General features: G+C 52.3%; 1 protein-coding gene across 1 annotated transcript; it reads right to left on the reverse strand.

Moving 5' to 3' along the window:
* Positions 1-2,300: 2,300 nt before the first annotated feature.
* LOC105090499 (angiotensin-converting enzyme-like protein Ace3) lies at positions 2,301-13,634 on the reverse strand. Its single transcript, XM_064494786.1, has 14 exons — positions 13,547-13,634; positions 13,312-13,448; positions 12,769-12,927; positions 12,423-12,510; positions 12,092-12,235; positions 11,117-11,308; positions 10,903-11,000; positions 10,656-10,828; positions 10,156-10,379; positions 9,885-10,029; positions 8,249-8,347; positions 7,748-7,870; positions 3,239-3,423; positions 2,301-2,725 (listed from the first exon to the last, which is right to left on the reverse strand). The coding sequence occupies exons 1-14, from the start codon at positions 13,632-13,634 to the stop codon at positions 2,301-2,303; spliced, it is 2,280 nt and encodes a 759-aa protein (XP_064350856.1).
* Between the last annotated feature and the right edge of the window lie 422 nt (positions 13,635-14,056).

The raw sequence follows: 14,056 nt of genomic DNA on the forward strand, positions 1-14,056 counted from the left end.
AGGAGAACAGATTTAAAACCACTTGTTAGCCAGTGACCACTGATAAAAGTGTCTGAGTGCTGACTGAAAATGAATACACTAAAAGAAGCAAATGGGGATGGGTGAGGCTTATTGAAAGAGGCTTCTTGGAGAGAAGGGAGAGAAGGGGACTACTGTTCACTGAGCATCTTGGTGGGCTTGGGAGTTTTGCATAGTTTTGAGTCAGGCCTTGGAGGGCAAGCATTCATATGGGGAAAGGACCTTAGGCAAAGGCCAATAGTGGAATCAGTGAAAGGAGCTAAGCTGGGGGATGGGAGAGGTAAGGTGGGAGAAAAAGGGAATTGATAAAGACCTTCAGATCCCATTTTGAGCGTCTAAATTTAATTGATGGACAACAAAGTTCTTAAGCAGTTAGACATGAAGGAAATATTCTAGTGAAAGAAACTTTACAATAGCAAGTGGGAGAGGGAGACTGGACAAGGAGGCTCAGTGAGGTTTTTGCTGGAGTCCAGGTGAGAGGCTTGGAGTCGTGGGCTGGGTGTGCCTTTGCCATGCAGAGCCACAATGTATGATGGGGGCCTCGTTGGCCACTGTGGCTGGGGGATGGGAGGGCTGCAAGTGCGGCTTCCTGTGGGGGGCAGAGTTGTCCTGGCTGCTCCTGTGTTGGGGGCAGGCAGGCTGGCTGTGGAGGAAAAGTGGGACTGCTTCTCATGGGCTCAGTGCCTGAGGTGCTGAGCTCTGAGGAGGGATTTGGGCAGTGGGACACTCATTCATTCATTTGCACACTCATTTAAACATTTTCCAAATACCCACTATGTGCCATAGTCTGTGTTGGCTGTAGATGTTACACCGTGTCCTGATGGCTGTCTTGCCCTCACAGAACTGACAGCTAGTAATGAGGACAAATAAGGGCATTACAGCACAGCAAAGTAAGAGCAGTGAGAGAGACATCAAATGAGGGTGCTGTGGAGTCTGCAGTCAGAACAAAAAGTGCTTGGGCTCAGTTAGAACTCAAGAAGACCTCTTGAAACCTGGGCAGAGGTGAGGACCATGGAGATCTCAGCCCAGTCCTTCTATACCTTGAACCCCTGACTTCTGGGCTCAGATCCTCAATTCAGAGAAAGCTGGTACCATCTTTTGGCCACCTCCACACTAGCTCAACTGCAACCCTGGAGCCTCCTCCCTGTGGTTACTGACTGTGATGCTACTTCCCCTCAAGGTTCCCCTAATCTCTGACAGGCATTGATTCTCAGCCTCCCCAGGTGCCCCTGGGGCTTCAGTCCAAACTCAGTAAGTTCCATATATTGGGTGTGGCAGACAGACCTGGGCTGGAAAGAAAGGGCTAGAAGGGGCAGAAGCAGAGGCCTTCCCTCTCTGTTCCTAGGTTTATCCCTAGAGTACTCATTTTCCAAATGTCCTTCTAAAGCTCTCCCTCCCCATCTTCCCCTCCCCTTTGAGCCTGGAAAGGTGCTGTTTGCCCTATGCTCGATCCCCAGGGCAACAGGCGAGGCAGCAGGTGTGTGTGCTGAACAAGGCCATCTCCAGAGCAGAGTGGCTGGAGATGAGCTTTGTTTAAATATTAAAGAAGTCAATCATTAATCAACACTGGCTTGGTGCCCAGCTACCCACTGTCTCCATTTGGGAGGGCCTGGACTGCGGCAGGGAGGGCCATGGGGCAGTTTTTAAGGCTACTTGCATCTCAGATAGCCAACAAGCAGCTTTCGGGGCCTGGATTATGCAGCCCAACATAAGGCAGGCCAGAGGATCAGCAGAAGGATGTGCTGGCCAGTATGCAGAGCACAGTGCTCATGAACCAGGCACCGACGATTTGTACAGGAATGTCTGGTTCTACTTGAATACATTTTATAAGCAGTGTCCTGTTTCTGACCAGAGCAGATACTCCTTGGGCACTGCAGTCCCTGTCCAGTCCCGCAGTTGGGCTCCTGAAGAAAGTAAGACTATGTGAAGAACTAGTTCTGGGCATGAATTGGGATGGAGGGCTGGTTTGGAGGGACACAGCCACTGGGTTACTAAAACTATGGTTCCTGAGCCCCTGGGGGAAGGAGGTTGGCCTGGAGCCCAGGGTATACATGGAATCACACAGTCACCTGTGGATATGGCCTCACATACATGAGTTCACACTTGTACAGTTACAACCCCTGTGTACCCAGATCTGCCACAGCTGCACCCAATTACAGTTGGGCACTAGGCATGCAAGCAGTCCCCTCCCCAGACCCCCAACCCTCTCTAGTTTGGCCACCCTCCTCCAGCACCACCCCTTCCCCACCCTCCCACTCCCACCTCACCAGTCGCACTGGTGTCTAGTCCCAGCTCCACCAGTCAGATCTCATCCACGGAGGCATCCTGTTGTGCTGTGTGGAAATCCGAATGATCAGGCTGATTGAGCACAGTATCAGGATGAGGCAGAGTCCCAGCAGCATCCACTGTCTTTTGGCAACCTGGTGGGGCTCCATGGCTATGCCCAGGAAGTAGGCTTTGGGTGGCGTCTTGAGTGCATTGGTGTCCTGTGCACTGGTGTCCTGTGCGCTGGTGTCCTGAGCACTGGTGTCCTGTGCACTGGTGTCTTGGGTCAGTAACCTTTTTTGCAGGGTGTACAGCCTGTAGGCCAGCAGCAGGACCACCAGGAACATGACAAAGCTCAGGGCCAGTAACATCCACTGCCCAAATTTGGCCTGGTCAGGGTCCAGCTCCAGATCCAGGAATGCCACTCTGTCTGTCTCTTTTTCTGTGGAAGACATGGGGGGTTTATAGAGCAGGTAGAACTGGGGAGGGTGCCTGGGGTGTCCCATGGCAATCAGAGAAGATTTGACAGCTACTGGCTTTCTCCCTCAGCCTCTGGCACCTACTTTCTAAGCCAAAGGTGAGGTCTTGCCCTGGAAGGAGAGAGAAAGAGGAGAAGGAAAAGAAGGAGGAGATGGTAGAGGCAGGGCTATGTGACACTCACAATGGCTCCATGCAAGAGTCAGGAGGCAAAATACTGACCCTGTGCCAGTCCGTTAGTCTAGCTGGACAGTATGCAAGGAAGCAACTGAGCCAGCGGCTGGAGCATGGGCTGTAGTCTTGGCTGAGTCTGCATCAGGTGCAGACAGGGTCATACAGCAGTAGTGCTGTGCTCATTCAAGCCAGGTCATAGATAGGCTAGGTGTTAAGGCTGGGTTGGGTTAGGGGCTGTCCCAGGGCAGGCTGGGGTGGGGCTTGGGGCTGGAACAGAGGTGAGACTAGCATCAGATTACCAAACCTTCAAAGGAACAGCTGAAGTCTGGCCAGCCCAAGATATCCCCATGCCGCACATTCTCAGTGACCAGCCAGTCCAGCAGGGGCTTGAAGTAGGTCATGAGGGCCTTTGCAGACACCTTGGTCTCCCCAGTTATCTTCTCCAGGACTTCTGGCCAGGGCTTGCTCCAGCCCAGCTTTAGGACATCCCTGGAAGAGTGGGTACAGCTGTGAGGCCGTGCGGGGCATCCGGAGTTACTGCTGGGACCCCCTCAGTATGCCTCCCCCCACCTTTAGGGATTTGCCAGCCAGACTCTTCCAACAGAGCTCAGCATAGTGGATGAAATTGCAAGCTTTGAAATAACACGAACCTGTGTTTGAATTCTGACTCTGTCACTCAGCTGTGGGAGCTTGGGCGAGTACTTAACATTTCTAAATCTCAATATCCATGTCCAGAAAATAGAGAAAATAACAGCATCCATCTCCTAGGGTTGTTGTGTTGACTAATAAACACAGTTCTGGGCGCATAATAGGCAGGCAATAAGTATTTGCTGCTTCTTCTATTATTATTATTATTATTCTTACCACTACCGTGATGATGATCATCCTCCTAGACTCAAATAGGCATAAAGTCTTGAGACACTGTTTCCCGTGAGGTGCTCAGTGTCAGTAGAGAAAGGCAGCTCTTCAGCCCTTTCTGGTCTCACAGGGAGTGTTTGGGCGGATTAGAGAGATAATAAGCGTGGGATGTGTTCTGTGCACTGCCTGCAGCGCTGCGTAAATGTCAGCTCTGTCTCAAGGCACACCCAGTGCTGGGTGGCGGGGGTCTAGCTTGGCCTGTGCACTCATGGTGGGGGTACAGAGTGTGCTACAGCCGGGGCTCTGGGCTCCTCCACCCCAGGAGCTCCCGCAGAGGCAGTAGGAGACATATGTTGACGCTTCTCAACCTGTTTCCCTGATCTGACCAGAGGAGAGATGGGGTCCAGAGGTCCAGAAGTCAGAGTGTAGAATCTAGGCTAACAGGACCCAGGTTCCAGATCCAGCAGTGCTAGTTATGGGCTGCAGAACCACAGACAATCAACCAAACCTTTCTTAGCCTCAGTTTCCTCATCAGTAAAATGGGCCCCTATTAATACCTGCAGTTCACTATGGTGAGGATTAAGTTACATAATGGCAGCAAAAGAGGGCTTTGTAGCTTGCAGAGACTTATACACATGACTTAACAAACAAGTGGGAAAGAGTAAAGTGGGGAAACTAAAGGTCAGTGGATCCTTGGCAGAAACCACTGGGGGAAAATGTAGTTAAGATTCTAGAGAAATAGAGAAACGTTATCAAGATAAAAAGAATAAAAAACATAAACAAAAACCCATATCTAGCTTTTGGTAAGAGGGTTTTATCAGATGCCAGTCCTTCAGGCTGGGCTGACAAGAGATTTGATGTGGGAAGCACACGAGACTTGCAAAGGTGACAAATGGGCATTGTGCAGAACCCTCAACTCCCAGATGGCAGCAATGGGACCCATGGGCAAGGTCAGGTCCTCATGGCTGGCTGGGTGAGGCAGAGGACTTTGGGAACTTGGACCAAGTCCACTTTGACCCTCCATTCCCAGCAGAACCAGCCCAGAGCAATCACATTTAGGAAGAGGAGTCAAAAGTAGCAAAAATAAGTTTTAAACTATATCAGGCAAAAGAGTGGCCAAGAATCTTGCCCTTCTCCTTCTCCCCTGCAAGCACTTGCCTGCCCCACCCTGCCACAAAATTACTAGTGATGACTGGCAAGTCCTCTACATGTTTTGGTGCCAAGTCAGACCCTGGGAACCTCGTATGCCCTGGGTGGAGTCAGGAGGGAAGTGATGAGAATAACTGAGGTCAAATGTCCCGCCAATCAAGTGGGATGAAGGTGCAGAGTAAAAAGTGAGTTGATGTATAGAAAACGGATGTCTATGAAAAATGCTCAGTATCGCTAGTTATCAGAGAAATGCAAATCAAAACTACAATGAGGTATCACGTCACACCAGTCAGAATGGCCATCATTCAAAAGTACATAAATGATAAATGCTGGAGAGGGTATGGAGAAAAGGGAACCTTCCTACACTGTTCGTGGGAATGTGGTTTGGCACAGTCATTATGGAAAACAGTAAGGAGATTCCTCAAAAAATGAAAAATAGAGTTACTATATGATCCAGCAATCCCACACTTGAGCACATATCTGGAGGGAACTCTAATTCAAAAAGATACAGGCACCCCAATGTTCATAGCAGCACTATTTACAATAGTTAAGACATGGAAGCAACCTAAATGTCCATCAATAGATGACTGGATAAAGACATTGTGGTATATTTATACAATGGAATACTACTCAGTGAAAAAAAAGAATAAAATAATGCCATTTGCAGCAACATGGATGGACCTAGAGATCGTCATTCTAAGTGAAGTAAGCCAGAAAGAGAAAGAAAAATACTATATATCACTCATATGTGGAATCTAAAGAAAAAGAAAAGGAAAAAAAAGCAAAAAGAGAACACTAATGAACTCATCTACAAAACAGAAATAGACTCGCAGACATAGTAAACAATCTTATGGTTACTGGGGGAAAGAGAGTGGGAAGGGATAAACTGGGGAGCTTGAGATTTGCAAATGATAACCACTATATATAAAAATAGATTTAAAACAAATTTCTTTTGAATAGCACAGGGAACTATATTCAGTATCTTGTAATAGCCTTTAATGAAAAAGAATATGAAAATGAATATATGTGTATATATATGCATGACTAGGACATTATGCTGTATACCAGAAACTGACACATTGTAACTGACTATACTTCAATAAAAAACAAACAAAAGAAAACTGATGCCTGCTATTTCTTGTACTCCTATGTTGAGGAACAGCGATCCCTCCTTTGTACCCTGGCATGACCCCTTCACCCTCTTTGCGTGCTCACCAAAGCCCTTTCCTACTGCACCAGCTCCTTTCTTAGATTATGGTTACTGATTTATCCTGTGGCCTCTTGCCCCCTGCTGGACACAGGGCAGGCTGGTCGGCACACATACAAATAAATGTTTGCTGAATAAATAAATGATGGGCAGGGAGCAGAGAGGGCTCTTACGTTTCATACATTCAGAGAAACTCAAACCTGGGCAGTCAACTAGAATAAACCCCTATAGTGTGAAAAGATGCAAAAGCAAATAGACTATGGAGACAATGAGGCACTCAAGGTGTAGCCCTCCCTGAGAGCAAAGCCAGGGATCAGTCTTACAACTCCATTTGGCCACATGGTTGCTGACCAACTGCATAGTGGAATCACAAGTATGCTCATTAAATTTGCAAAAGATCATAAATAATTGTGGATATTTGTTAGGATACTAAATAGTGGCTTTGTTCATCCTCTGGAAAGCAGGATAAAACTCCACGACCTCAACCAATTAGGGAAATAGACCTATTGAAATCAGCTGAAACTCAATGGGGAAAAGCACATGTCAGTGGGTAGGCGTCACATCTCAGTGGTTGGATCCCTGATCTTGGAACCAGTAGACCTAGGTTTAACCTCACCAGACTGATATCCTTTGACTTACAGAAGAAATAGGGTGAAAGACAATGTCTTCCAGAGACAGTCTGGGGCTCAAAGCATGACTTTGCCACTTGCTAGATGAGCTACGTACAATGATATTACCTCTCTAAGCTTCAGTTTCATCATTTATGAAATGCGGATAATACTATCCATTTTGCAAAGTTATGAGCTGCTAATGTGAAACACCATAAGAGCGCTAGTTAGCCCAGTCTGTGGCAGTAAATGCTTCCCACCATCAGGTCAGCCTCCTGCCCGCCCTACTCCAGGTTTGCGTCAGGACCAAAGACCAACTCCACAGAGGCAGGGCTGGAAAGGATGGGCTAGATAACAAGTGAAGGAAAAAAGACTGCAGATAGAGGGTCAACGTAGACCACAGGCTGATCAGAGCATGCCAAGTGGTTGGTAACCTGGATCAGCCTGGGAACCAGATCTAGGCATTTCTGAGAAGAGAGGGGAAAAGCAGAGTCCACCCAAGGGTGCATCCAATGCTACTGGGAGGATAGGCAAGCACTTTGCAAGGAAAGAATAAGGGGATTCAGATGGAAGATAAAGACTGAGGCGGGACTCCTACACCGGCACCTCATCTGGGACAATTTGATTTATTGGCGTATGTGAGTGAGAGAGGGAGTGTGTGTGTGTGTGCGCGTGTGTGTGTGTGCGCGCGCGCGTGTGTGTGTGTGTGTGTGTGTGTGTGTGTGTTTTAGCAGGAGGGGCTAAACAGTCTCTCTGGGGCTTTCCAAGAGAAAGCCTTGTGTAACCACAAGGGACTAAGGGCTACACAAGAGAAAATGGGCTTTGATTAATGTAGGAGAGACTGCAGTTTGACAGAAGGAAGAACTTCCGCCAGAACATAAACTTTGCTCAGGGGGCCTAGTGTGGCCAGGTGAGAAGAGGGAGCTGGGGGTAGGCTTCCAGTGAGGCAGGGGAGGGGAGCTGAGAACAGATGAGGGAGAGGGGCACTCACTCCAGAAGCTTGCCAGCCTCCTTGGAGTTATAGATGTCACAGCGGTGTAGCGGTCCCATGTGGCCCGAGGCCTTGCAGAGCGCTTCGTGGAACTGGAACTGGAGCACTAGGCTGATGAAGTACCTGGGGAGAGGCACGTGGTGTCAGGGCCTGGCCCACGTCAGCGGTCACAGCCTAGGCAGGTCCGCCTCGGGCTGGCCCTGGAGTATGGCAAGGGCTCTCCTTCTTCGCCTTCTGGACCAGCAGCTGCCTCCTCTCCCGCCCTCCTCTCAGGGACAGCAGAGATGCTTTCACATCAGCTCTGCCCTCCCCACAGGATCAGATGCAAAAGCCCAGAGGATTCAGGGCACAGCCCTCAGAGGGTTATGCCATCCGATGGGAGGAGGTGGCTATGAGTGGACATTTGGATCTAGGGCCTTCCTGGAAGTCCTCAACCTGGCTCCTATGTCTCCAACCCCCAACTCCCATGGGCGGTTCTGCTGGCGGGGCCCAGGCCTTTACCGTATGTAGGGCAGGCTGGCAGAGATGTGGAACTTGGCGCCTGGATCAAAGTCTTCCTCTGACCGAGCGACAGGGGGGCACAGACCCTGGTACTTCAGCCTGGTGGGGTAAACCGGGGGCTTCATAGTGCCACGGTAGGGTTCCCAGAGCCTTTTCCTTTGGAAGCACTTGCACAGCTATCAAAGCGACTTGGCATATGAAGGACACTTAATGCATATTCACTGATTAAATAAGTGAGTTGAAAACACATGGGATTGGGAATCAGAATTAAATAATAGCAGTAGTTAACATTGACTGAGCACTTCCTCTGTGCTAGGAACTGCACCTAGCTCTTCACACAGACTCGCTCAACACTGCCCTGGTTCTGGGGATGAGGAGGGAACGAGCTCGGCAAGATCCCTGCTTGCATCCTAATGATGGGGGACGGTTGGAGGCCAGTCAGCAAGGCTGGTTCATCTCGTACCAAGTGCCAAGAAGAAGACAGACTAACATCCCTGTGGGGTAGTACTACTGTTATTCCCTTCCTACAGATGAGGAAACTGGGGTTTAGAGATCAGGGAATTGTTTAGTAGGACACAGAACAGTCACTGGCAGACCCCAATAACTTTCAAGTTAAAGTCCAGCTTTGCCCCTCTGAGCTATGTGACTGTGGGAAAGTTACTGACCGTCACTGATCCTTGTTGTAAAATGTTGTCTGTAAAATGGGGATAAAATGACACATCTTTGGGATGAGAAAAAGTTTATTAAAAGCCTCATCATTTCATTGCTGGCCCACTGGAGCCTTGAACCATCCTCCCAGGGAGGTTCCACTCAGTTGACAGGGTCTTGTTCAAGCACCAGGGAGCTGCCACCCCTCCCCTGCAACCTCTGGTTTCCATCACTCAGCTGGTGGCGGGTGTGGCTGAGAGAGGAAGGAAAAGGTCCTGTGCGGACATACCAGGTGGCTGGGGTAGGGGGGTTGCCCTTGGAGGGGCACAAGGTCAAGACTTTGCCAATCCCACCAGTGGGGCCTGGTCCTGAATTTGTGGCAGGGGTGGGAGGGTGAGAAGGCAAAAGGAGGGCGCCCAGCTCTGCCATCCCTGGATTGCAGTGTGACCTTGGCCTGGTCACACATTCTTCTTCTGTGAACAGCCATGGGTGGTGGTAAAGGTTCAATCCACATAAGGGCCTGGTGCAGAGCTAGCAGGCCCTTCATGGTCTGCTGTGGCCAGCCAGCAGCCTTGAGCTGGTCAGTCTGAGGCCAGATGGAGATGGCAAAGCCCTAGCCATGGGCAATTATCCAGTCAGTCCTTGTGTGAGCTTCCCACCCACCCAGGGAATGGGTGGGGACCCTGCCAGGATCTCCAGAGAGGTTGAGGCCTACTCAATGCTGGTTCCGGATACGCCGTTGAGGCCCTCTGACTGCTCGTGCTGGCCTTATACCCTTTAGCAGGAATGCTTTTGTCTGGTGACAACAAACAGCCAACACCACTGTGGGGCTTCCCCACAGCCCCAGGCCCCCAGCAACACACACCCAGCTCTGCCCTCAGAGAAGAGGCAGCAGTGCTTTTCAGGTGGTATCCTTCAGGCTGCCTGGAAAGCCCTGCCCATACCGGGGCTGGGAGTGGCAGAGAGCCCTGGCAGTGGTCCTCCTCACCTGAGGCTCCACCACTCCTGGTTGTAGACAGCCTTCTGGATGGTGCCATCAAAGATCTTCCAGCGATACAGGTCCACCAGGTAGGCGAAGGGGATGAAGGCGATCTTCTGCAGGGCAATGCCCATCAGGAAATTGACCTCCTCCTCTGGGGAAGATGGGACAGTCAGGAGGCAGCTTCTGGTTCCCCCTCCCTTCAGCCTCACCTGGAGAGTCCTAGCTGCAGCCCCAGGCCCGGGTTGCCCTCCTCTGGTCCTCTTGGTCCCCCCATCACCTGAGTCCTGGTGCTGGTGGCTGAGCAGTCCTCGGTTAAGAAGGTACTTGTGGGAGGAGGCCGAGAGGGTGACCACTGACCCCACAGCTTCTTCAAAGGCTGGGTTGGCACCTTTGCGGAAGATCACGGAGAGGTTCTTGTACTGCAGGAAGTACTGGATATGGCCCATCTGGTGGAAGATGGAGAGCAGGTCTTCTATGGTCACCTCGGTGCACTTCTTTATCCTAGGGTTAAAAGGCAGGGGTCAAGGAGCATGGGGATACCCTGGGAGAAGGAGAGATTTCTCCATTCAGGCTTTGTTAAGGGACTAGGGTGACTGGGCTGGAGACCAACAGGGCCTTTACTCCAAGCCCCATGTCCAAGCAGTGGCCAAGCCCTTTGCTCTCACACCCACCTCACCCATGTTGCCGGCTCACACCCGCTCTTCAGACGGGCAGCCGGGTGGAGAGCAGAAGGAGCAGAGGGAGGGGTGGGGTGATGCTGGTCACAGGGTAAAGCACCTGAAGTCCTTGCCGTTGTAGAAGTCCCAGGAGGACGCGTGGCACTCCACCTCCCGCCCGTCCGTTGGCCTTTCCATCATGGAATTTTTCCAGAACTCAGGAGGGGTGGAAAGCAGCCCCAGGGAGGTGAAGAATTTTTCAGCCTCTTGGAACATTTTCTCGGGCTTCCAGTGCTGTGGGGAAGAGGGAGTGTGTGGGGCTGCCCAGGGCTGCGGAGTGCACGGGGCAGATGGAGCTGAGCACTGACCTGGCCTTTCATGATCTTTGTGATGTCCTCAGGGGGCTTCTCCGGGAAAGGGAGGACCAGGTCTAAGATGCTGACCCAGGACTGAGCCCACATATTCCCTGGGAGGAGAATGGAGGGGGTTAAGAGGAGGCGGGACGCCATCTCTCTTCTCGCTGAGCGCCCGCTTGGAGGCCTCCCCCGCCCGCTCCACCTCTGCCACCCGCTGGGGTTTTACCCAGGACGTGGGCAGGGATGGGCCCCCTCAGGTCGATGAGCTCGGGCCCGTAGAAGCGGTGCAGGGCCCGGCGCACGTAGGAGTGTAGGTTCAGGTAGAGCGGCTGCAGCTCCTGGTAGAGCTTCTCCAGGTCTTCCTCCAGCATGTTGGACTCATATGTGGACCGCCACAAGGCCCCCATGTCTTTGTAACCTGGCACAGGACAGGGGGCTCAGAGGCACTCACCACCCATCCTTCAGCCTGGCCTGGCCTGGCCAGCAGGAAACCCAGACACCTTCTGGGAAAGCCACTTGACCCCCTGTCCTTGGGGTCTTCATCTGCCAAATAGGAGATGGGCCACTGTCCATATTGGATGAGACTGAGGTGGAAAAGCACTAAGCAAAGTGCATACTGTGCACTCCTCCCCCTGGCTAAGGCCCTGTTCCTCTCTCAGCCACCTCGAGCCCCACCCACCCCGGCCCTGGGCCTCAGATCCTCCCAAATCCTGGCCCCCCCACCATGGCAGAGCCTGGGGTGCTCTTTTCTTCTTGCCTGGCTGCTCCCAACATCCAGGCCATGGATAAATGGCAGAGAGGCTCTCTGACCACTTCTCTGAAGCAGGTCTCCCCTATTCTCTCTCTTAGCAGCCCCTTCCTTCTCAGCATTCATCCTGAGTGGTAACTGGAGGCGTGTGTCTGTCTCCCAGAGGACTGTGAACCCTAGGAGGGTGAGCGCCTTCTCTGTCTGTTCACCTGTGTATCCTCAGAACCGCCCCCTACTCCGGCACTGGCACATAGTAGGTGCCCATCACTGTTTGTGCAACAACACAATAAATAAGCCACATTTGCCCTCCCTAGGGGCAGGGCTCAAGGCTCCCATCTCCAGGTCCGACCACTGCCCTTCCCCTCTGCAGAATCTGCCTCGCCCTTCCCAGGCATTGCAGTGTGCGGTCCCCGGGGCTGGGCTGGCTGGCAGGGGTGGGTCAAAGGGCCTCACCGTTGAGCTTTGCAGCCTTGTTGCTGAGCTGCACATAGCGCTCAAAGGTGGTGCGGAGCTGGCGACCCACAGCATCCCTCCAGCCCTGCCAGGCCCATAGCAGCTCCTTTTGGTCCCGGGAGGTGGCCATGACTTCTTCGAGGTCTGTGTCCAGAAAAGGAACCAAGGTGGGACCCTACTCAGACCTGCCTTCTGCCCTTACCTGCCCGAGGCAGCCCCTCACCCACCCTGTCCCCACCAACAAATGCATTTGGGGCAGGGAGGAGGGTGGGAGTTTGGGAGGCTCCTGGAAGGAGACTCACGTTGGAGAGGGGTGGCCTCGGGCACTCACCGGGCTCCAGGGACAGGCAGGGTCCCTCATTCAGGCACACCTGGCCCATGCTGTATGTGGTCTCCATGTAGGCCAGAATCTGGTTGTACTGGGGGAACAGGTGTCACCTACGGTAGGCCCGTGACTGTGGGCCCACCCCTAGAGCTAGCCCTACCAGCCTGGAGCGGGCAGGCCTGGCTGAGGCACCTTCCCACCAGCCTCTGCTTCCCTCCTCCCCCAGAGGAAGCTCTGCCCCTGCCCCACCTACCTCCTTCCTGCCCCAGACACTATGGCTCCCCACCCAGCAGCCCTCCAACCCCCAGGGTAGGGAGCATGTGCCTGGAGACCTGGGGGCTCCGTCCGTCACCTCCTGGAGCTTGTCCTTGGGCAGGGCCGCCTTGCCTATGTTCTGCAGGTTACTCAGCATGCGCTTCACGTCCGGGTCTTGAAAGTTGGCAATGTTAAACAGGCGGGCCCGGGTGCCAAAGTATAGTGTGTGCTGGGACCTCTCCATGTCCTTGTGCAGCTGGAAGTAGGGTCACAGTATTTGTTGCCAGAGGTTGGAGGAAGGGGTAAAGATCCTACGTTGAACCCCAAGGCCACAGATCCCCAATCTCCTTCAAAAGCCCATATCATTGAAAATTTGCTGAGAGGGAGAAGGGAGGAGCCCAGTCCCTAAAAGCAGGGAGGGGATATTTACAAGGGGAAAGAAGCAAGAGATCCTTGACCAGTGAGCGTTTAGGGCTACCAAGAGGCCTGGAGCTCGCAGTCTGTTCTAACATGTACTTTGAGTCTTCCCTCTTTCCTCTGGCTCTGGACAGGGGGCAGAAGGTGTGGTTCCCCCAGCTCCCCACCGAGACCCCTGAGAAGAGCAAGGGGAGAAGGGGCTGGGGTGGAAGTGGTACCACACCATCTCCTCTCGATTTTTCTTGGTGATGTTGGTGACATAGTTCCAGGTGGCTTCCATGAACTGGTTCCAGACAACCTGTGCTGTATGCTCGTAAAACTGCAGGAAGGTCTTTGCCACGGTCTCATTGTAGAGCTTGTCTGCAGAGAAGCAGATGGGCATTGTGCTGTCCTGGGAGGGGCCTGCCCGTGCCTGGTCCCCTTGTCTGATCCCATGCTCCTTGGGGTCCCAGCCCCACCTGAATCCTGATCACCCTTGGTCCTGACCCATGGCAAGAGCTGCCCATAACAGAAGAGCACAAGTAGGCAAGGTCCAGGCAAGTCCATCTTGTGCCCATGACCAAGAGAACAGCAGAGCTGGGTAAGGCTATGGGCCAATCATGATCCAGCTCCATATTGTGACATCAGGGTCTAAAGGGACAGCCATGGAATGTCAGAACTGCAAAGCCCCAACCCACCTTCAGGTCCATCTGTTCCCATTTTACAGGTGAGAAGATTGGGGTCCAGAATGGTCAAGCCATACAACCTGGTTCACACAGCTAGTCAGTGGCAGAGCCAAGAGGAGAACTAGGGTTCTTGACTTCTAGGCCAGAGCTAGTCCCACTTTACTTGGTCACTTCTCCCTGGCATTGGAGCCATCCTTGGCCTTGGCCAGGGATTAATGAGCCCCCTCCCTCCAGAGGCTGGAATCACCTCTTAACAGGTGAGTGGGGAGATGGAAGAATGGATGGGTGGATGAATGGAAGTGA

Source organism: Camelus dromedarius, chromosome 16 (genome assembly GCF_036321535.1).
Source record: "Camelus dromedarius isolate mCamDro1 chromosome 16, mCamDro1.pat, whole genome shotgun sequence".
Classification (NCBI taxonomy): Eukaryota; Metazoa; Chordata; class Mammalia; order Artiodactyla; family Camelidae; genus Camelus; species Camelus dromedarius.

What these genes read in the sequence shown, in the direction of transcription:
- LOC105090499 (XM_064494786.1), bottom strand. Translation starts at nt 13,634, where the DNA reads ATGGACTTGCCTGGACCTTGCCTACTTGTGCTCTTCTGTTATGGGCAG. An exon ending in GCCAGCCTGCCCTACATACG is followed by an intron (nt 7,871 to 8,248) that starts GTAAAGGCCTGG and finishes GCCTCTCCCCAG; the next exon opens with GTACTTCATCAGCCTAGTGC. An exon ending in CTTCAGCTGTTCCTTTGAAG is followed by an intron (nt 2,726 to 3,238) that starts GTTTGGTAATCT and finishes TGTCTTCCACAG; the next exon opens with AAAAAGAGACAGACAGAGTG.